We start from the raw sequence: 22,052 nt of genomic DNA, 5'->3' as shown, positions 1-22,052 counted from the left end.
CCATTGCCATTAGCATTGTTACCCCCTTTTTTAAAAAACACCCAGAAAAATAAGTAAAGGTCAGAAAAAATTAGGGAGAGCCTGAGCAGAAGATAGACTGTAGAAAGAGAGGAAGACTAACACCAAGTATGCGAAGTACCAGGAAGGAATGGAAAGGGCATTGTTACAAATCATGTTGAGAAAATACACAAAATGCCATCCAGCCTTTTACTAGGTCCCAGCGTTAAAAGCTGAATTCCTGCTTATTCTGTAGATGTGGTAAACATCTATTTCTTCTAGAGAAGTATGTAATCCTGCTGTTCCTGGAAATTATTCATCTTTCTTTCACGGAAAATGTCTCCTGCATCCCATCACAAGCAGCCACAGTGGCACAGAATATATGTGCATCTGTGTGTACATACACCTGTATGTTACACATGCATATGCACAGATAGGAAAGCGTGTTGAAAATATCTCAAAAGAAAGATGGGAATATACCCTAGGATTTAACCTATTTGGTCAATCTTTTTCCTTTCCCTAGAGACAGCTGGTTTTATTCAATATTGACTTTTTTCCTAGTTCTAGATGACTTTGGGTCCTGAAGATATAGAAATAGGAGCAGTTATCAGGGATATAATTATTATTTTGACAACATAAACTTTGACAGCTTCATGAACTTTATTGAATATATGATGGTTCATTACCCATCAAATAGTATTTCCCCACTTCTCCAGCTTTCTCTGCCTTCAACATCTGAGAGCCTCCCGAGTATTTTATAAAAGTAATAATCTTCTTGCCTTTAGGGAAGTAGCCTGATCGGTTCCAGGCATTTTCTTCCACATTTGCTGTTGCACATGTGAGAGCAGGTGTCCTGGGAAGAAATTATTAGAGAAAGGCTAAGTCGAAGAGATAAGATACATGCGTAGTCTGAAATGCAGGGAAAGCTCTGTTCATTTTCAACTCCCATGAAAGCGCGTTTCACACAGCCCAGGTCCAGCTCTGGACTCAATGAGCAACTCCCTGTTGGCTGCATTTCTTTATTCTGGGGAAATGCAATTGCCGATGGAAGTCGTGCTCGCTGAAGAGGAAGTTCTCGCCCAGATAGCTCGGGACATCTGCAGAGGCTTTCTGAACATCAAAGCGGTGACTACAACATGTAAAATGCAGGAGCATCACTTGCAGACGCTGGTTTTGGGTGGCAGGGATGCTCATTGCAAGCAGGCTCTTAACATTCTCTACCTGCTGGCCCGGCGTCCCACTCGCAACCATCACTGTTGTCTAACGTGCACAATTTCCAGTTTTCTGCTCTGAACGTGGATGTGTTTCTTCAGTTTGCACCCCCTTTGCGCAGGGCTCTCCCAGATGGAAGGGGCAGTCTGTAGAAAACCTACGATAATGTTTTAAGAAAAAGGAGCCGGCCACAAAGATTTGAATCTAAATCTGCCCTTTCTGGACTTTGGAGAAGCAAAAGCTGCCATTGCACATGCGGATGTTAAAATTCAGGCCCACCTTTAGCGGGCAGCCACGAAGTTTAGCCCCCATTTTGTTAGGAAGGGAAGGCGCTGAGCACAGTATTCCCGGCACAAACTGCTCTCTCTCCGGTCGCCTGCTTCAACCTACCGCCCGGCTGCCTCCCGCAGAAAGGAGCCCGGAGGCGGGACCCCCGCCGGGGCCGGGCCGGGAGCTCTGCCGGGCCCGTTGTGACGCTCCCGGGGGAATGTGTTGCCGGGCGGCGAGGCGGGCTCGGAGCGCGGCGGCATGGCGGGGGGCCTGCGCCTGCTCCTGCCTCTGCTCCTGGCCTCGCTGGCGGCGGGCGCCGCGATCGGCGGCAGCGCGGAGGCCCCGAGCGGGCGCGCCGAGCCGGGTGAGGGCGGCCCCCGGGCGGTGGGGGCGCCTTGGGCGGGCGGGGGGCGGCGGGCGGCCCCGGCCCTTCCCCGGCAGGTCCGCGGACAGCCGCCTCCCCTCAGGCCGGCAGCCTGCTCATCACCCCTTAGCGGCTTCTCCCGCAAATCCGGTGATTCCCGCTGCCGCCGCGGGGAGCTGCCCCCGTCGGGAGCTGCCCCCGTCCCCGCCTCTCCGGGGGTGCGGGGAGGCCTCGTGCGGCAAAGGCGACGCTTGCGGGGTCGCCCGGCGTCGTGCTCTCCGAGCAAGGCCTGATCACCGCCGGAGGGTCACGGTCGCTCACCGGTGTCCCACACCGGCGGTGGGACGGCGTCGGGAGGGCATCCAGCGCTGTATCCATTAACCCATGCAGCATCACGGGGAGGGTGGGCCAGGGAAAGCTCCAGGGCTGCTGGCCACCCTTGTAGCCCAACGTGGGGGCTAGGGAGGGCCTGAGACGTGCTAACCCCCTCCTGGCTGTCCTCTAGCAAATGAACTGTAGAGATTCCCAGCCTGATGTGTCGTCAAGTGCAAAGCCCATGGAAAGATTCCCGTCCCCATCTTGTCCCAACACATCACCCTTAGCTGCCCCCTGCGGTGTCACCCTGCGGATAGAGGGGTGATGCCCCCCGTCCCCTCCGCCCTGTGAGCGGAAGGACCCCCCCGCCCCCCCAAGTGCCAAAGCCACAATACTTGGCAAGGATGAGATTCCCAACTCAGGAGTTGGCGAGTTCCCCAAGGGATCACCGCCATGAGCCCTCGTGTGCTCTCTGCTGGGACTTTTTAGCTGGACTTCTGTGGGCTTTTTTAAGTGTTTATTGAAATATTCTGCATGTCTGCTGTGACGTGGCTTGTAGTTAAAACGGTGCATAATGGCAAAGATTTCTGTCCTACATAGGTTTTACAAGGCTTCCAAATGTAGAGAGGAATACAGCCTGCCTTTGCTGTGCTGGTACTAATTGCAGCCCCCTGACAGGAATGTAAATGCAGTTCCTTAGCACATTCTTATCTCAGCATGTGTGGGATTTACATATATAACTCCTATTAATGCTAATGGTGCGATATACATAATTCTTTTTGCATAGGGCTGACACTATATTTTTATCTGAACCTGACGCGACCGGAACCAGCCATCTTATATAAGTAGAAAGATCTGTACTTTCTTACCGGAAGCTTTCTTAACATTTTGGTTCATTTAAAATATATGGAGGAAATGCAAGTAAAGGAAGGAATGCAAAACTTTGTGGTGTGACATTGGCGTGGCAGGTTCATAACATTCATATAAAAAGTGTTATGTTATCTGGAGGATTATCGATGAATCTGATCCTGTTTCCCTTAAAGTTTCTTTTTGTGGCTTTTTAAAAAAAAATCATTAAGTCAGATATCAGGATTGGTGATTCCTGATGAATTTGTTAATTTAGAACCAGTCAACTTTTTCAGTTTAGATGTGTTTAAAGACTTACTATTTGGAACATTGCTGCTTAGAAAATACAGTATCTTTTTTATTTAGAGCTATAGTCAAACCCAGCACAAACCACGACATCCATTCATCATTATGAATCTCTGACAAAAGAGTCCTGTTGTGCATTGTGGTGCTCCTGAAGCCAGAAGCACCCTGAAAGGGTATCATGCTTGGTATCTTCACCTATAATTAGAAGTTTGCTTTCACTGGTTAAGAAAGTCCCTCAACCTTCTATTAGTAATGTCTGAAGTTTTGTGTCTCTTCTTGTTTCTAAAGCTTTTTCTTTTTTTTTTTTTTTTTTTTAATTTGTGTCTGGATGGGAAATGGCAGCTTCTTTCAGATTTACTGGCACCCTGCTGTGGTTACACTCAGCTTGTTACCTCAGAATTGAATTACAGTAATCCTTACTTTCAGGGTAGAGGTTTGGAGCTTACCGTGAGCTGATAGAAATTGTCAGAAATCTATTGAGTTGAGAATTTACATCATCTGAAGCTGTCCTGGCCCTCCCTCCCATTCATTTTTGCGTGTTTACATTTATACCGCGCAAGCAAAAAAATGCAACTCACGTTGTACCAAGTTGAAGACAGGTATTTGTAAACAGGACTGTATTTAGACTGGAGACAGGTTCCTTAAGTTCTCCTCCTCCTCTCTGTTGTGCTGTGGTGGTTGTCGTTAGACAAGACTGTTGAATGACTGCCCCATTAATTTAAAAGAAGCTAAGGAAAGCACGATAGGGTGTCCATGGTGGGGACCATCTTCTAAAGAAGTTATCTTTTAAGGCTCATTAGAGATAGAGTTTGAGGATACACTAGCCATTTTAAAGGTTGTCTCTGTTTTCATAGGATTTTAGTCTTATCATTTTTTTCCTTATGTTTTGACTAAGGTTGGATTTTTTATCATTCAGCTGGATAGTTAAGTTATTGTTTAAGGATTGTTGTGCACACGCAAGAAGACTGTTCTGACGAGCACAGCTTATATGCTGAAGTAAATGTCAAATCCATAGAGACAGCTAGAGATAACAGAAGAATAAGATTTTGATGGCTCATTTATAATGTTGGGGAAAAGAGTTCAGTATCAGTGTATCATTGTGGAGAACGCACCGTGCTGCTGTAGTGTAAATCCTTTACAATGGAGGAATAAAGGTTTTATATTTGTGTATCACTGACTGCAAGAGAAATGGATCTGTTCCTTTCAACCTGAGAAATTTAAAGTTTTGGATAGTGTGCGAAAAATGTAAATGTTACTCAGAGATTTAGTAGCAAGAAGTGATATATAAACTAGCATTGCTGCACAGAAATAACATTTTGTAAACATAAATCTTGAATATAAAAAACTGAGAGACAGTGAAAGCAAACTTTACATTGGTAAGTATTCGTTATCAGAAAAAAATAATCTGAGTAGGCGGGACTGGCAGTGTAGACTTGTAAAAACAGTCATAGTGACTTTCTCTTTGCATTTGGAAGAACTGAAGAGACCTATTGCTTATTTAATGAATAATCTCCAAAGGAGCTTCACTAAGTTAGTTCCTCTGTGGAACAGTTACTGTATCGCAGTATCCTTATAAACAAGCCTTCAAATTGCATGCTATTAGGAATAAAATATATAATCCAGATTTGAATCCCAGATGGAGATGGGAACCTTTTGCTTTTGTACATTCTGTGAAACCCATTCTGTAACCTCAAAGTACCATTAAAAAATGGAAGGAACCCAATCACAGTGATTAAAACCCTAGTACCTAATTAAAATACTGTACCTGGTTGACTCATCTTTGTGCTGGCTGTCTAAACTTGACCTTGAAGTGTGATGGGGAAAAAAATCATGTGGGAAGGCGTACGTTAGCCAGAAAGAACAAGGAAATGAGTGAACTGAATATTGTTTAATGAAAATTTTTCTTAACTCTTTTCAGGGAAGACCTATAATTTGCATAGAACCTAGACACTGCACTTCCCAGAGCATTCAGTAGGCTAATTTAACATCATAGGCTGGTTTATAAGAAAAGTACGTTTTTTCCTTTTAAAGAATCATCTTAAGGTTTAAACATGAATGCTTTTCACACTGGATTTTGTGATAATTTTTTCATAAATGTCTTGTTTTTCTGGTCTAGTTAGTGAAAGCAAAAATATTGGCAAATTTCACATTTCAGTTAAAAAGTAGTAAAGATTTCAAGGCGTGAGTTTCCGGTTAATCGGGCATTCCCACCCTTGTCATTGTATTAGAGATGTAACTTTAGACTTTGTGTTCAGGTCCGAGTGCCAGTGTGTCCCCGCAAATAGAATTTGGAGAATGCACAGTTACATGTGGTAAGTAGCAAAGCAGATGAATAAAACATATTGTCATTTGTTTTTGAAAAAAAAGAAAAAGGAAAAAGTGCTAACTGTAGCAATTTAGCAGTTGTAATTTGCTTGCCCTCATTCACCTCTCATTGATTTCAATTGCCAATAACTATAATTAGCAAAAACAATCAGGCTGATTGTCATTAGGAGTTTAGGTCAGATCTGTTGTTTTATTAATTTCACAGCCTGCAAGCTCCTATTTTAAACCAGTTCCCTACATTTATTGGCACACGAGCTGCCTTCCCCAAAGTAACAATTTTCGCTATTTGTGAACATCTGTGAGATGTTCAGAAGATGAAAGATCTTCTGATGCTTCTCACAGATGTCTTCCCACATACAATATTGCCAAAAAATTGCTTGCCTGCAGTAGCCTGTTCTGTATTCCACATTTATACAATTTATAAATTGTGCAGTGGAGAGGAGAGGTATCGTTCTGGAGTAAGAAGGGAGAGAGGAAAAATGAGATGAGCCTTAAGAAGACACCTCTGCGTTTAGGGTGGTGACAGAAACTGCTGTGAGGTGGTAGTTAATATTGCTAAGGAAGCAGTCTTGAATCAGAAATGCTATTAATTTTTTTCTGAACAAATTCAGCTTCTCATAAGACCACAGAAAAAGACATGAGTTTTTGCCCCCATTGGTTTCATGTTTTCTAGAGTATGCCTTTTCATTTTTTCCAGTCACTTTTTCATATTTCCAGTGATAGAACTTCCTTGATTCCCCCCTATTTCCAATCCTAGGACGTTATGGTTTTAGGAGATTTTTTTTTTGCTTCTTACATACTTTAGTATTTCTCTTTCTTAACTTCATAATTTCAAATCTGCTTATATGTTGTGTATATCAATGCCGTATATGTATCCCAATACTCTAATAACCTGACTTGCTCTGATGCACACATCTTTTGGATACTAAGAAGCTGCTCCTGAAGTCCCATCCCTCTATCCGATGTCTCAAATGTTCCTTATTTTCAGGGAATTTCACTAAATTTTGTTTCAGTTTTATTTTTGGTCCCTCAGAGTTAATGTGGTGGTGGGTTAACCTTGGCTGACCGCCAGGTGCCCGCCAAGCCACTCTATCCCTCCCCTCCTCAGTGGGATGGGGGTTAAAAAATAAGATGCAAAACTTGTGGGTTGAGATAAAGGCAGTTTAATGAGGAAAAGCAAAGGCTGTGTGCAAAAGCAGAGGAAACAAGAAAAAAAAAAGAAAAATTCTCTACTTCCCATCAGCAGGTGATGTCCAGCCACTTCCTGGGAAGTAGGGCACCAGTATGCATAGTGGTTGCTTTGGAAGATAAATGCCTTAATAACAAATACCCTTTTGCTCCTCCTCCTTCCTCTTAGCTTTTATGGCTGAGGATGACATCATATGGTATGGAATATCCCTTTGGTCAATTTGGGCCAGCTGTCCCGGCTGTGTCCCCTTCCAGCCTCTTGCCCATCTCTAGCCTAGTGGCCTTTGGGGGGTTTGGGGTGTGAAGAGACAGCCTTGATGCTGTGGGAGCACTGCTCAGCAGTAACCAAGACATCGGTGTGTTACCAGCACCATTCCAGCTACAAACACAAAGCACTGAGGGCTGCCATGGGGAAAGTTAGTACTGAAAATTATGTAGTCTTACGGAAGAATCAGGGAAGACAAGCTCAAACAAAAAAGAAAAAGGCATCATCTCATATCTGGCATCATCTCCTATCTGGAGTTCAGATCATGTTTGTAGCCTTCATTCTAGTCTAGGCTGTTCAATGTTTGTCTTTTGAAAGGCTGAAAAGTTGCTTCTTGGTTCTTCCAGTAAAGCTGTAAGCTCTTCGCCTTCTTCATATTCCTTCTTATTCCCTAGATTCGTCTGTCTAGCCCTTTATACTCCTCGCTTTCTGAACTGACTCCATTTTCTGTATTTTTTCCCAGTAATGCTGTGGCTTAGATCCATTGCTCCTCTACTCATAGGCCAAGCTTACAGAAGCATTAAAGCATAATTAAAGCATATGTTAATGATGTCTTGTCATACCTGCCTCAAATTTACCGTGGTCTCTTTGTGGTCTAGTTGTTTTGGCCACTCTTACCTCTAAATTTCTCTCATAACTCAGAGAAATAAGTTCTCTGTTTTTTTATTGTTAAGTATTCAATTCTTTGTGGACCATCCCTCTTCACCCCCCTCCCTCCACCAGTCTGTTAATTTACATTTCTCTAGGGTGAATTTCATTTGGCTAATTTATTTTTACTGCACTGTGGCCAGTTTTCTGTTAGGTTAACTTGTATGACTTGTTGAAGTTAAGACTTCATTTGTTAGAGCATCTCAGTAGATAATTTTCATCAGCGTTGGCAGCTACTAAGAAGAGGTGGGGAAAGGAAACATGGGAATGAAAGAAAAAAACTGTCCCAAAGGAAGAGGCAGAGCAGTACCAAAAGAATTTGTAGATCTATTTAAAAGAGCTTCTTTCCATCCACCCTTTGAGTGTGATATGCTTCCCAAATCTTAATATTCACATAGATAAGACATGCTGAGATTTTTCCTGATGAATGTGACTAGAGCTAGCCCAGGATCCAGATTTTATCAAGCCAACCTTTTGGCTTTTCATAGGTTTCCTGTCTTTTTTTGTGAGCTAAAAAAACCTACATGGCACTGAAGAAAGAGGAATGCCTTTAATAAAAATGTCGGTTCACTGCCATTTGCACCTCTGTCTCTGCATCTACGAGATAAGACATTCTCTGGAGTGGAGAACGATCCTCGTTTTGTGTCATTTTCAGTAAGTGGTGTTGTCTCCCTCTGTCACTTGAAGTACTGTTTCACGAGTTACATGACATCTCTGAAACACTCTGAAATCCATTGGTTTATATAATACACATTTAAGGAAGGCAGATGCATCATAAATGCAATATTCAAACCAATTTCCTATTTCTTATGGAAGGGGGGGGCGGGGGGGTAACTCTCCTCTTTCCTTGCCTATTAGTAAACAAAATACTTCTGGAAAAACGGCAAAACCTTCAGTGTTTACTGGGCCTAAACATTATTCCTGCCTCCCCCACAAGCTATGTCATTCCAATGAACTGTGTACACACTGTTTGGCAAAAACAATTATAGCACTTGTTTTGAATCTGTTCATAATTGTTAAAACGAGGATGTTCCCATTGAAATCCTGATAGTGAGAGTGAACTTTTTTTTTTTTTTTTTTTGCTTCCTTGAACATTATCTAGGAATTTTCGTTAACTTTATACATCTGTGATAGGCTGTCTCCTGTTCTTTGTCTTGGGTAGGAGTTGCAGGTGGAGTCCTAGTGGTCAGCACTTAATTTCACCTGTTTCTCATGAGAAGCCCTGTGTTACTGACCACCAGCCTCTGTCCTTGAGAGGCTTCATTTTGGGGGCTGTTAGTGGTGTTCTTGTACCACTTGTTGGTCGCTGTTAGGTAACTTGAGAGTCCTCAATCCCAGCGCCAGGAGGTTTTTAGTGCCTTCAGTTTCTGTTGACCTCGGTGGGAGTCGAAGACACTCCGACAGTCAGAAGACTGGAGGCAGACTGAGTTGGCAATCTGTACAAGATCCTCTGTGCCATCTGATTTGAGCATTTTTAAAGGCCAGGAGCCTAAATGCTTTTGTATTTAAAGTGAATTAACTGTTTTGCAAAACATATACTAGTTTCATTTCAAATTCTTTTTCTGTAAGACACTTTTGAATTAATTTTGAATTCTTTTTTCTGACACATGATGATTCTAAGAATCTGGCTTCCTGCGGTGCAGAGTCTGACAGAAGTAGATGTTGTCTTGAAATCTTAGATACCAACATGGGATAGCTTTAGCAGGCACTCTGAGAAGATCTGTTTTGCCTGGTATTTGGTAGATGCATCATATTAACATCCAGGATAGGGAAAGAGAAAGGAAAAACAGAGTATGAAGCAGATGAAGAAATGCAGAGTGAAAGATTTTTTTTTTTCCCCCTCCCAAAGGGATTGGCATTCGAGAAGTTCTGTTAACCAGTGGATGCCCTGGGACTGAAACAAAATGTATTGTTGGTGTGGAGGAATGCCGGACGTCAGTAGACTGTGGATGTAAGTGGAACGCTGTGATACAGTAATCTACAGCAAATAAGTTGATTCAAAGGAAATATCCTTGTTGTCTCTGAGTGTGGTAGAAGTGGAATAAAGTGATTGCATTCCACCCTCCAAACACTGTGTTAAGCAATCCATTAATGTTTCAGATCTCATTTCGATACTGATGTGTGCTTGATTTCAAGTCCCTATAAAATACCATTTTTCTGCTATGTGCTTGGTTCCAGACATTAGACCAAGCAGAAAGTATTTGAAGTAATTTTAAGGGAAAGGATAATTTCCAAATAACGTTCTGTGTTTGAAGAATTATGAACTGTGCGATCTATACAGAGATGTTTCATATAGTTGATGATGTACCTATTAAAAATTCATCCTATAGGGGGAATACCAATTTCTGATGGCCTTGCCTGCGTGAAGATTGCTTGTATTTTTATGCCTCCTGAATATCGATTTAAATATGTTTGGAAGATGTTAATTCCAAACAAGGTGAGTAATTGAACCCCACTTTCTGCAGAAAAATTGCATACTGCATGTGTTTACCACATGCTTCATCTGAATTGCGCAGGCTTCTGGGCCGATTATTTCCTTTGCTGTCATAATGCAAACAAGCCCTGATTTCTCACTGGTGAGTTGGTAATACAAGGACCCACATGGCTTTGCTTCTTTATGCAGCTTCGATTTCCTGTTTATGTCAGGGAAACAATCATTTTAGGGAGTAATGTTTACTGTTATTTCAGAAGAATTGGGCATAGTGGCTGGTGAGTGAATACACATCAGCAAATCACAACCACATTGCCCTTCCCAGTTGTTCAAGTAGGAGATGCTGAAGAGGTGGGAGAAATTTTCCCAGGGGCCAAGTGGTCCTGACAGGTTCAAAGCTGTTGGAACAGAATAAGCACTTTCCTGTGGGTCTGACACAATGAAACTCATCTTTGCAGATCTATTTGAAAAAATACAAACTTTTTTTTTTCTTTTATATGTGGCTAGACAGCGCATATTCTTCCCAGCGATTCATCTATTATGAAAGTTTGCAGAGATACCCATTCGGGTACTTTCCAGTGTGAAACGCAAGAAAAAGGAACTACAGTTGCATCTATAAAATACACAGTCTACGCAAAAACTGGTAAGCTCGTAGGGATGCTTACAGTCTTCTAGTGATATGGCCTTGTGTTTTTATGTAGTACTCCATCTTCGTAAGATTGCATGTCACCAGTAGTATATAGGCAGGAGCTTGTGTGCTGTGGTAACGACTGTCATGAAATGCAGGCCAGTAAAAAAGACATATAAAAAGAAATGACAGAATGGGAATAAAGAGGTTCCTTCTGTCAGGAATGAGTATTTTCTTTATCCTTCGTAAAAATTCAAACTAAAATAAGGAGGTTTCCCTGTTACCTGCTTATTTTTTTAATGCACCCAGATTGGTTATCATAGACTTCTTTCTGTCTCACTTGCCACGTAGCACCAGCAGCACGGGTTCTGCAGTTAAATCTCCTTTCCACTTCAATACTGAAACAGGAGAACAACCTTTTGGAGTTTTTCCTTTACTGGCCATCTGCAATCTGCTTATACACAATGGATTTAGGAAAGTTTAACATTAAAAAAAACACATCGTAAGCCAGTTCCCCAGTACTATCTTTCTTACCTCCTCTGCTAATGGGACTTTTGCTGACTTCATCAGGAAAGGCAGTAGTGTGCTAATTTTCTCAAACCATGAGAATAGCCGTGCAGAAACTCCGTCTTTTCTAATCACAGAAAGGGCGAAAGTGCCTTGCTTCTAGAAATTTAAGGTCTTTAATGAGGCAATGTAGATTCAGGTCATATTCAAAATTACGTCAGACTAGAAATGAAGAAATCCTTGGAGATACCCCTCTCCATGTTTCTCCCTTCCTTGGAGATACCCCTCTCCATGTTTCTCCCTTCCATGCTGTTTACCTAAGTAAAACAGTCTAGCCTGGGAATCCTGCTTTTTTCCCTCTCTCTTCAGTAAGATAGGCTGTTTCCTGTATCTCTGTTGAGGTCCTTTCTGCCATTGTACGGTAACATGGAATTTGTTTATTCATTTTCTAAATCCATCTGGCAGTCACAAAACACCCAAAGCTTTTCCCCCTCCCCCCCCTTCTCCCACTATTCAGTCTCTCCATTCCCTTTTGTACAGAGGAAGCTTCCTTTTTGAGACCTGAATTAGCAGAGCACATAATCTGTTTTAGGCTTAAGCATGCAAATGGTCCCATTGACTTGAGTTCGGTGAGTCATCAATAGGACGAGTCACACACTTGTGTTTAAACTGTGACTGAGTAGTCTTGGTGAAAAGTGCTCAGATGAAACCCGCCCAACAGACATATCCACTGAGAACTTCTTACAAGGATTGAGACTTACTGGTTCAGAAAATATTTATGAAATCTGAAGAAGACAAGCTCTAAGACTTATTGAGTAGCTTAAAAGGAGTGGGTGGTTGTGCTTAGGGCCGGATCAGTGTCCTTTGGCTTTGTACAGAGGTGTTTCTGGGCTTTGCTTCCCCAGGAGTGCCGTTATTTGGACTTTAGAAATTATCAACTGTTAATTAGGTACATAGAAGAAATTATGAGCTGAAGTTTTGGATGAGAACGTACCAACGACTTTCATCATACAGATCCAGTTTTGCTCTTCTGTCAGAAGTTTAGCCAGATCAGAAGATTGCATTTACTTTTCCAAAAGGATCAGGAGGAAATGAGCAAGATTATTCTGACGGCAGCAGTGGACATGGCAAGACTCCTTGTGTTTGGATGTAGATTTTCGTAGCTGCTGCCTTGTATTTTGCAGGGCTGCTCCGCTCTCTGAGAGCACATCTTGCTGTGTTGTTCAGACCCTGGAAAGGGGTAACGTTTCTACAACGTTTCTACAATGCTGCCTTTCCCACTTCCTCAGTAAAAGACCTTTTTGAAATGAGGGTTGGGGAATTTGAAAATTAAGCTTATTATCCCTGTCAAGCAAGATGATTTCTCTGCCTGCTCCCGAAAAATCTAAGTCTTTCTGTTGAGCGACGTCTTTTTCTTTGCCATTTGTCTATCTGGTCTCCAAGCTGAAATGTAAAGAAGGGCAGAATCACACCACCGCTGTCAGAAATTGGACAAAAATCTCCTTTTTCAGGTAGTCAACAGGACTGAAATGGATTTTTTTTCCAGCATCCAAAACTGGCCACGGAGATTTCTGGTCAGGGGGAGTAAGGCAGGTGTGGTGGGCTGGCCGTGGCTTGTTGTCCACCTCACCCCAGCCGGCTGGTTGGAACCAGTTGGAACCATTTGTGTCCGGCTCAGGGCGGCCCCGGCTGCTCCTCACAGGGGCCATGGCCTCTCAGTCCCCCCCTGCTTGGGCACCAGCACCCGGAACAACAGGTCACACTGTCTGCGGGGAGAGCGTCTCCTACAGATCTGGGGAGGTGTGTTGGAACCAACTGAAAGGGTAAATCAGTTTTAGTCAGGAAAAGAGTGGGTCCTCTCTGTTACCTCCTAAATTGTTTTTGTTTTGTTTTGTTTTTTAAATCCAACAGAGGCGATTCTGACCATCTCTCTGCTTCACTCAAGTCAATAAGCTTAAGTTTGTATATTTTGTCTTTCTCATCGCCTAGATCGCTCCTTTCACTATCCCACAGAGACACATTTCTTCATGCCAGAGCTACAGGACAGGGCAGTGCGTTTGCTCCATGGCTGGCTTTTCTTCTTGGCGCTTTCCTAGAGAGAAAGCCTTGAAGTTGTCAACAGAGCTAAAAATTATCACTGCAGCCAATAAGGGGCAAATGTCTTGGCTTTGGTCTCATCCTTCCTACCTCCACATGAACAGCCGTGGCCAGATTCAGCAACACCGTCTGCAAACCTGGCCCCACAGCCACCTCTGGAAAATACATATCGTGACACTTTCCGCTTCAGATTTTGAGGCGTGGGAGGTGGGAGGAAGGCAAGACACGTTGCAAAAGGGCCGGTAAAACCTCGCAGGAATTTGTGTGTATTTGCCACGTGGCAAAACTTCATATGAGTTAATTTTAAAGCTGTGCATGGAGAGCTTCTGTGTGTCCTTTACCAGTGATCACCGGGCTTCTCAGTGACCTTTTGATGAACAGTGGTAATGACCATTTTGCATAAGTGAGTGGTCTTTAGTAATTTGGCACTTCCTTTTGTTTTCAGAACCGTTCATAGTGATGGGTTCTCTTTATCTTTTAGAGCAAGAGAAACTTAACAGAGAAAAAAAAAGTATTTTATCTTAATCAGAAATCATTGAGATCTCTGCAAGGAGAATCCCATCTTTTAATAACTGACATTTCTGTATGGCCTTCTTACTAAATCGCTACCCTGAGGCACTGAAGGGTGTTGTTTCACACTCCCGCCCGTTGGGTTGTTTGGTGTTTTTGTGAAGACTTTGGAGCTGGAAGGCGGTTTATTCATATTTACTAATAATAGTCCTGTGACGAGGGAGGACTCTGCAAGGGAGGAATGCGAGAGCAGAGAAGGATCCTCATTAGGATGCTATGTGAAGGGTGTCAGCCTACTGAGATCCCAGCTGTGCTCCAAGCTCCATGCTTCTCATGAGCGAGACAGCAAGTTTAGGGTGAGTGTCTAGTGGCACTTCTGTGGAGAAGATGGAGGCAACGGCGTTTTTGTGTCTCAGAGCCCATTCTGGCCCCCACCTCTCTTCAGTTCATTTCCTGATGATGACTTCAGTGCCAGAGCTTCTTTGAGAGAGAAAAGTTACATCTCTGTAACCGGCTACTGTACAAATGTGTAATCAGGACGTTGTCCTTGCATTTGCACAGAAATAAAATGGGGAATCCCAGTACCCAAGATTAACACCCTGGACCTCCTCTATGTGTATGTAATCCTGCTCTGCCATTAGCATATATCCATCCATTTTTAACACATGGAAAAAAGCTTATAGATAATCTAGAAGGGAAACAGAAAAGCTATGCATCACCATTATACTAACAGGAAAAAAAAAACCCAGATCAGTCTGGAGAGGCAGAATCTCATTCCCCTCTGCCAAACTGATACATACTTTCTGGATCTGAAAACCAGTGGAAAGAACTCCTGTTGGCTGCTGGACCGTGTAAACAGTTGGTTGAACGTCTGCTTGTAGATGGAGCACTGCTGTACAGTCAACATCATGGTCTAGGAGGAACTCCAGCTCCATGAAAAAACCCAGGGGAAGAGGAGGATGAAGAGGAACAGTGCTGCTGGCAGAAGTGGTGGGTTTCCTTTGGACAAAAATGGTGCTGCAAAAGCAGGTGTTCCACTTTCCTGATGTGTATGATTTACAGCGTTGTGAATCTCTCTCTTATTGAAGAAATGACTGAATAGAATGCAGAGACAGAATTTGTATTGATGATATTTTCTGGAGGGAAGTGCCAGCAGTGGCAGCAGATGCTTCTGAATGTATTTGGATTTAAGCAAATTAAAGGAGAGAGGGTTCCGTGAAGGCAGAGGACAGTCCAGAGATGCACCACACTGCATAGAAATCAAAGCAGCTTTGTTAAACTGTGGTATACAATGGAGATATAGTTGGTGGGCCACACCACAGCAGAGAATGTGCTCTCTGTTTTAGAGCTACTCTGCTCTGATGCTTGGTGTGAGAGGGGTCTGTGACATATATTTTTCAGCCCAAATAAGAAAGCAGTAAATTCTAAGGTCCTTGAGCTAGGTCCTGCACAGTGGCTCAGACTAAGTATATTGTTTTTCTGGCAGAGAGAAGATAAAAAAACTATCAGGCTTCTTAGCAGCTGGTAATGGCCATACAGATGACACTTTTGGTTTCCTTTAATCCAGCCTGTTGTCGCCCCATTAGCACAGCGGATAGGATCTGGGGTGGAGGGAGGGTATGGTGCTTGGACCACCTGAGCTGTTGGAAAGACTTCCATGAGCTATGACCAGCACACTCTGGGGTTTCTGCCACAGGGCTAGCCTCAAATCAGCAAGCAGTGATGGAAGCTGAACATTAAATCTGAGCATTCCTTCTTTTCCTTTCTTCCTACTTTGTTCTGACTTGCACAAATAAATGGATCTTCATAATTTAGATCCAACAGTACCTGCAGCCTAAGTGCAGTATCTCACTCTTGCGTTTCATTTAAGTGCATTCCTTTTTTAGTTAAGATGAATATAAATAATCAACAGGTAAAATGTGAATGCCAAGCTTTTGGTAGGGTTGAAGGCAATCTGCTTGAAACTGTCAGATATGTTATCAATGTCTTTTTTGTTTGTAGAACTCTAGAAAATTTCTAGTAGATTGCACACAATTTTAGGAATTGTTTTACAATGTAATTGTGGAATATATTGATTTTGCTTTTTTTTCATCATTCTTTATAGTGAAGTAGTCCACACACTCACAGCAGGCTGTAGACTTCAAGTTGAAAGTCATTGAACTACACTTTTTGTGTTTCAAAAAATAATTGTTCTTCCTACTTTTACAAAGCTAAGAGGACTTTTAGAAACAGTTGATGTTTCTAAACAGACATCTTTGTAACCCTAACTGAAAGCTGAAGATGTTTTTAAGGCATATTCTGGCTGCGGGGAAATCTTCACTGCCTGATTGGGAGTGTTGCCTGGACTTTAGGAGTGCAGTCGGGGTCTTAAAAGTGCACCTGATGTGAATCAGTCTTTGCTCATTGTAAACCAGCTTATTGGGAAGCTGCTCTTCTGTCTGCTTCCTACTTGCATTTTAAACACGTGTTTACTTGGAATGCATCCTCTCTGTATTATCATGTTGTCTCTTGGGCCGTTCTGGTTCTTAACTGTTGGAAGAATTTCTTGGCTAGGAAGAAAACTTGAGTAGATTAGCTGTGGATAACGTGAAACTTTCTTTTCTCTTCAGCAGGCTCCTGTTACAGCCTGTAAACAGAGGTATTTTTGGAGCTCTAAATTCACATGTTGCCAAGGGGAAAATATATTACATTAATGAAATTGCAAAACTGAAGATAATTTTCATTAACCTCCATGACCCACAACTGCATGTAATTCTAAAAGAACACCGTCCAGTCAGTGAAGTGAATTAGTCTAAAAGCAGGTAGCTCTACATGGTATGAAAACGTCAGCATTCAGACTTACTATGTATTATATTCTCAGCCAGTTCCCCATTCTTACCTGCACTATAACTTGCAGAAAGTTCAGGAGAACCTGGTAGATGAGCTGTGGTATAAGAATATCAGAATTCTGTGATGCAGAAGAATGAAACTCAAATGATGTGATGGAAGAGTTGCTTCGATACTACAGTGATGACAGTGGCATGAGACCTTATATAGAAGTAGAAATGAAATAGAAATAGAAATGGTTTTCCTGCAGTAATTCTGCTACACAGAATTCCTACCAGTATGAACATGAATTTTGCATACCAGTCAGCAACAAGATAGTAAATTGTAGTTTTAGAAACTATATGATGGAAAATGAAAGAGAAATTAAGGTTGGCTTGTGTAAAATTGCCAAAGCTGGCGCGATCTGGGAAGATGCCGGGTGGTTCATTGATTTGGTTGAATGTAGCTGAACGAATAAGGTCAATTAAATTTCACAACAAAGTGACTGGGTTTGGTTTGCAGATGGGGGAGGCTGGTTGACCATTTTCAGCATTTTCCACTCTTTCTGGGTTGTTTGTTAGAGGCACCTCCTAACTGGTGCGTCTGGTCTTAGAGAAACAGCCTAAGTAATGAAAGGTTTTCTTTAGGTGAATGGTTAAACAGCATTATAAAATGCATTTTTACTTGATATCCTTGCTACATTTTTCACTTCTCAGCTTCATGCAGCTGCTCCTCGCTATGTATCTCTGGGCCATGCAGAACAACTCCTTTCTGTGCTCAGTGGTTATTTGCTTTAAATAAAGGCTTCGTAGACCTAGATAGAGGTAGGGAACAGAAAAGCAGCACTTAAGTCCTTGAATTTTGTCTTTTGTTAGCATACTCTCTTTTGGCTTCATTATTATTATTATTCCAGCAATTACCATTGTTAGAATTCTTCTGTAGCATGGTGGTACCTTGGTGCCTCGGCCCTGGGTGACAGAGCACCTGGTACCAGGCACAGAACAAAGAAGTCGGCCTGCCTCGAGTGGCAGACAGCCTGTGGTAATTCTTCTGTCTTTATCATTCATGTATCTTATGTGGGCATGTCTTGAAATCTTACAATAAAGCATTTCTTAAAGCAAAAAATATTGTTATATTAGTCATTCTTATCGTGTACCAAACAGATACTTCTCCCACTTTCGTTTCTGTCTTGTCTTTAGGAATTGCAGTTCTTTGTGTTTCACAGGTGTTAAGTGACATGTGTCCCACTCCACATGCGTATATTTCTTTGCATCTTCCTTCGTTACATAGGCCTTTGCAAAGAAGGTATAAAATGCTACTATTCTAACTTTTGCTGATATAGTAAAGGCCTGAAGGTTGTGAAAGATGTCAGAGAGTAAATAATCAAGCCCTGCTCCTTTTCAGTCCTGCCCATCAGATTAAATGCCTGATTCATTTGACAATTCGAACATAATAATGACCATGTATTTCTTTTCTTCAGAAACACAAACAAAAAAATCAAAGAGAATAGAAACAGAGCAATCAAGGAGAACAACAACAAAGCCAGAGCAATCAAGAACAACGACAAAGCTAGAGCAATCAATGAGAACAGCGACCGATGCCATTCTGGTCTTTAGCCTGGTGACTGGAATCATAGTGACTGTTGGTGTGATCATTCCCATGATCTTTATGATTTGTTACTGGTAGGTGGACAGAATACAATGGGATTTATGTTCTATTTGATCAAAATATGGTGTTACTGAGGACAATCACAACCTGGGTGAACTAGGTCTCTTCAGTTTCTCTGTAGTTTAAGATTTGTGTTGCCAGTAGAGAAAACAGGAGCAAGCTTCTGGAGACTGGAAAGAAGTACTTTACAAACCAGTTACAGTGATTGTGGATGGGAAGGGCAATTCAGAGCAATTCGTGTAAACCTACTTAAAGGTATCTTTTTGTTTAATTCTTTTTTCCGTTTCAGGGGTGCTGTAAAATCTTTTTGGAAATCAAAATTTGTGCAAGACAACCAAAAGAAGGAGCTGGATGACAAAAGATCACTGGAATAAATAGGCCCCCTCAGGGTCCTCATCGGCCTTTCAAGGCATTGGAGTCTCCACCTGCAGCTGCAGTGCTCTCACCATTTGCATTAGCCATGATACAAGAAGTGGCAGAGTCCTCACTCACAGAGGAAGAAGTACATAAGTCCTTCCAGGACTTGCATAATGAACAGAATTAGAAAAAATAATAATTGCATTACATAGAAATACGATATAAAGAAGATTAAAATACATTTGAAATACTGGTTTTAAGAAGTATTTTTTATAGTTCATTCACTATCTCGCATTACTGGAGTTTAAGTGAAAAGGGTAAAAATACTTCTGTTTTCAGGTTGACGTCATTCCCCAGATACAGTTTAATAGTGTGAGCACCTCTGAACTGGAGAACCAAAGCCATATTTTTGTGGAGATATTGAAAATGATGTATTTAATTGATTTCTTAATTTCGTGAAGATGTTAATCTAGACTAGATTAAACTAGGCATGTAGTCTAGGCAGAGACCATTTTTTGTAAAGCGCCCCTTTATCTCCTTGATGATCTTCAAGCACAGCACCTACTATGTATTCACTATAATCTACCTCAAACCAGGACACTTCTTGACACGTGGAAGGAGGTGTAATGGTAGGGAAGATCATTAAAACTTGCTTCAGAAGTTTAATTAATGTTTTACCTGCACATTTGCACACATAACCATTTCTGCCATCAAGGACACCAAAATATGTGAACAGAAGAGTAGCCCCATAGGGTCAGACCAAGGATTCATCCACCTCTATAATCAAATCAATGGACAAAAAAAGGATGCCTGGGGAAGAGTACAAAAACAAGTCAAGGCTGTATGATGTTTCCCGCATGTATTCCTCCAGCTTCCAGGCATTTGCAGGTTTTCTAAACCAGATGCAATTTCTAAGCGGTGAGATATCTGGAATGGATTTCTTTTCCATGGCTTTGCTCAGTGTCCCCTTGTACCTGCGTAAGGTTCTGTCCCATAAAGCATCCTACGGCGAGGAGATCCACAGCCCAATCGCATCTTCTGTCCAGTTTGAACCCACTTCCTGCTAGCTTCATTTGTCGCACCTCACTCCTTGAAAAGGCAGTGAGCTGTCAGTCCATGCTGTCCTCTCCATGAAAGGGACTGTCTTTTAGACCTCTAATATATTCCCTGGTTGTTTTCTTTCTGGGCTGAAAAGTGCAAGATTGCTTGGTGATTCTTCATGCTGAAATCATACCGTACCTCTGACCGTCCTTGTTGATCTTCTATAACCCTCCTCTATTCCACAGCTGTCTTGCTTATGAAGGTGAGTTCTGTTTGTGTAAATAAACATTGTTTGATGCAAATAAAAAACCTGAGCTGATGACATGTTGAAAAATGGACTGTGGGCTGATTAAAATGTTTAATAGATTTTATGATTAAGATTTTCTCTTGAGTATAGTAGAAGCTCTGAAAAAAGGCCAAATATTGAGCACTCCAGGGTAGAGGATGCTTCTCAGTAAAGAACATTGCGAAAAAATTGCAAAAAAATAGATTGGAGGTAGTAACTCATCCTCTCAAAGAATTCCTGTTCTCTTCAGATCCTCTATTGCTGCAGATGTTCTAACGGCACCATCTGCACATCCTTAAAAAAGCATTATCGTATTTTTCAGAGATACATCATTTTGTTTGCTGTTTAGTGAAAAGATCATTTACATTTTTGCAAATAAAACATCATATTCAAAAATGACGTGCACTTAATTCTATAAAAATATCTTTTTTTAAAAAAGGAAATGGTATCTTTGGTAACACAATCATTAGCTATGTCATTTTGTGTCATTTGGTGGACAAACCTAAAAGTCTTGCAACATTACAAAGAAAATGCATAGGGAAGGAAAAAGCAGACAATAACAATTCTGCAGTTTGCAAAACTAGCTTACGCATTCAAGGTGAGGTTTTGATCCCAGGTAATCAAAGACTGTATTATGCCGAGTCTGGGGTTAGGTCTGGAATTCTGGTCTTCAAAATAGACGAAACCCAGTTGTTATTACTCAGGAAGATGGTTCCACTGAAAGTATGGTAAATATGAAGCCCACCAGCTCTGTGATTGACTTTTGAACTCTTGCTTTCATGTTGCAATCACAGTGTCGCATAACTGAGAGAGGGAACTAGAATATTATTTTCCACAATGATGCAAAGATGTACTATTGTACAACCGTTTTGTATTTTAATAACATTTGCGAAGAACCTCCAGTCTTATTCGAGTTGATATTTTGAAGGTCTTAAATATCCACGGTCTGCTGGCAAATCCAGCAAAAAGTAATAGATGCGTAAGAAGAGTAGTTCAGAAAATGAAATGCAGAAAAGGCTGAGCTAATCCGTACTGGGGAGTGTGGGGGTCCTTAGGGTAGATCAAGGAGGTTTTGTTCTTTATTGGCTTCTGTTTCACAAAATATGATTTTCTTCTGCCTTTTTCATTCTCTTATAACTCCTTAAAGCTACGTACAAAACAGAAAAAAAAACAATTGCTAGAAAATTTGATGCAAAAACTGTCGCACAAAATGTGGAAGAGTGCCTTGCTGCTCAACAGATAGGGTAAGCAGGCTGTTCTGTTGTTCAAGCTGCAATCAGAAACTCCAGGTGGTGAGAAAATTCCTGAAGTTAAGATTACTCTGTCCAAGCAGCCATCACACAACCACTATATTATCATCCTCTCTGTCGAAGTATAAACTTGAATGAATTGCTCTTTGTACTAGATGCGGTGTAAAACACATAGGAAGTGCAAAATTATTATCTTAGCACTACCCATAGCAACCTTCCCTGACTTTTGACCCTATGAGCTGAATAATAAACTTATTAGTTTGGTAACAGGGTGGACAGCCATGACAGATAAAGGGCATCCAGAAGCAAGTGTTTTAACTTAAGCGTTTTTGTAGATATAAAGGAAATGTCACAATCTGCTTGAACACTTTTAGCAAGAAGTATTCACCATCCATCTAGGATACGGAACTGTACTTGATGAAACTCCTTTTATCTGCAGTGCCTGAGAAATGTAAGGAAAGTTTTCACTGTTACTTTCTGGTAGTGGGTTAATTAAGAGAACCAACAAGAGTTTCTCCTTTTACACAGATTTAAGTACAATATTTCTGCCTCCTCATATTTGCTGACTGCAGTGGAAACATTCTCTTTACTGATAGACCCAAGGTACAAAAGTATTCTTATTCTCACACCTTAGGCACGTGCCCAACTCCTGTTTAAGCCAGTGGTATTTAAGCCCTTGAAGTGAGAATCTGATGAATTTCTAAGGGGAGAAGCACAGAAGAACTAGAAGTAAAAA

The 22,052-nt window shown here is 41.7% G+C and overlaps 1 protein-coding gene across 1 annotated transcript; it reads left to right on the top strand.

Annotated features, from left to right (window-relative positions):
* The first annotated feature begins 1,737 nt into the window (after positions 1-1,737).
* SPACA1 (sperm acrosome associated 1) lies at positions 1,738-18,756 on the top strand. The gene is made up of 7 exons (XM_054196485.1): positions 1,738-1,843; positions 5,566-5,622; positions 9,586-9,687; positions 10,067-10,173; positions 10,675-10,810; positions 18,195-18,396; positions 18,672-18,756. The coding sequence occupies exons 1-7, from the start codon at positions 1,738-1,740 to the stop codon at positions 18,754-18,756; spliced, it is 795 nt and encodes a 264-aa protein (XP_054052460.1).
* Positions 18,757-22,052: the final 3,296 nt, after the last annotated feature.

The sequence above is a fragment of the Rissa tridactyla genome, chromosome 3, assembly GCF_028500815.1.
Source record: "Rissa tridactyla isolate bRisTri1 chromosome 3, bRisTri1.patW.cur.20221130, whole genome shotgun sequence".
NCBI classification, from domain to species: Eukaryota; Metazoa; Chordata; class Aves; order Charadriiformes; family Laridae; genus Rissa; species Rissa tridactyla.
Note: the sequence above shows the minus strand (reverse complement) of the source record. Positions and strands in the feature narration are given on the sequence as shown.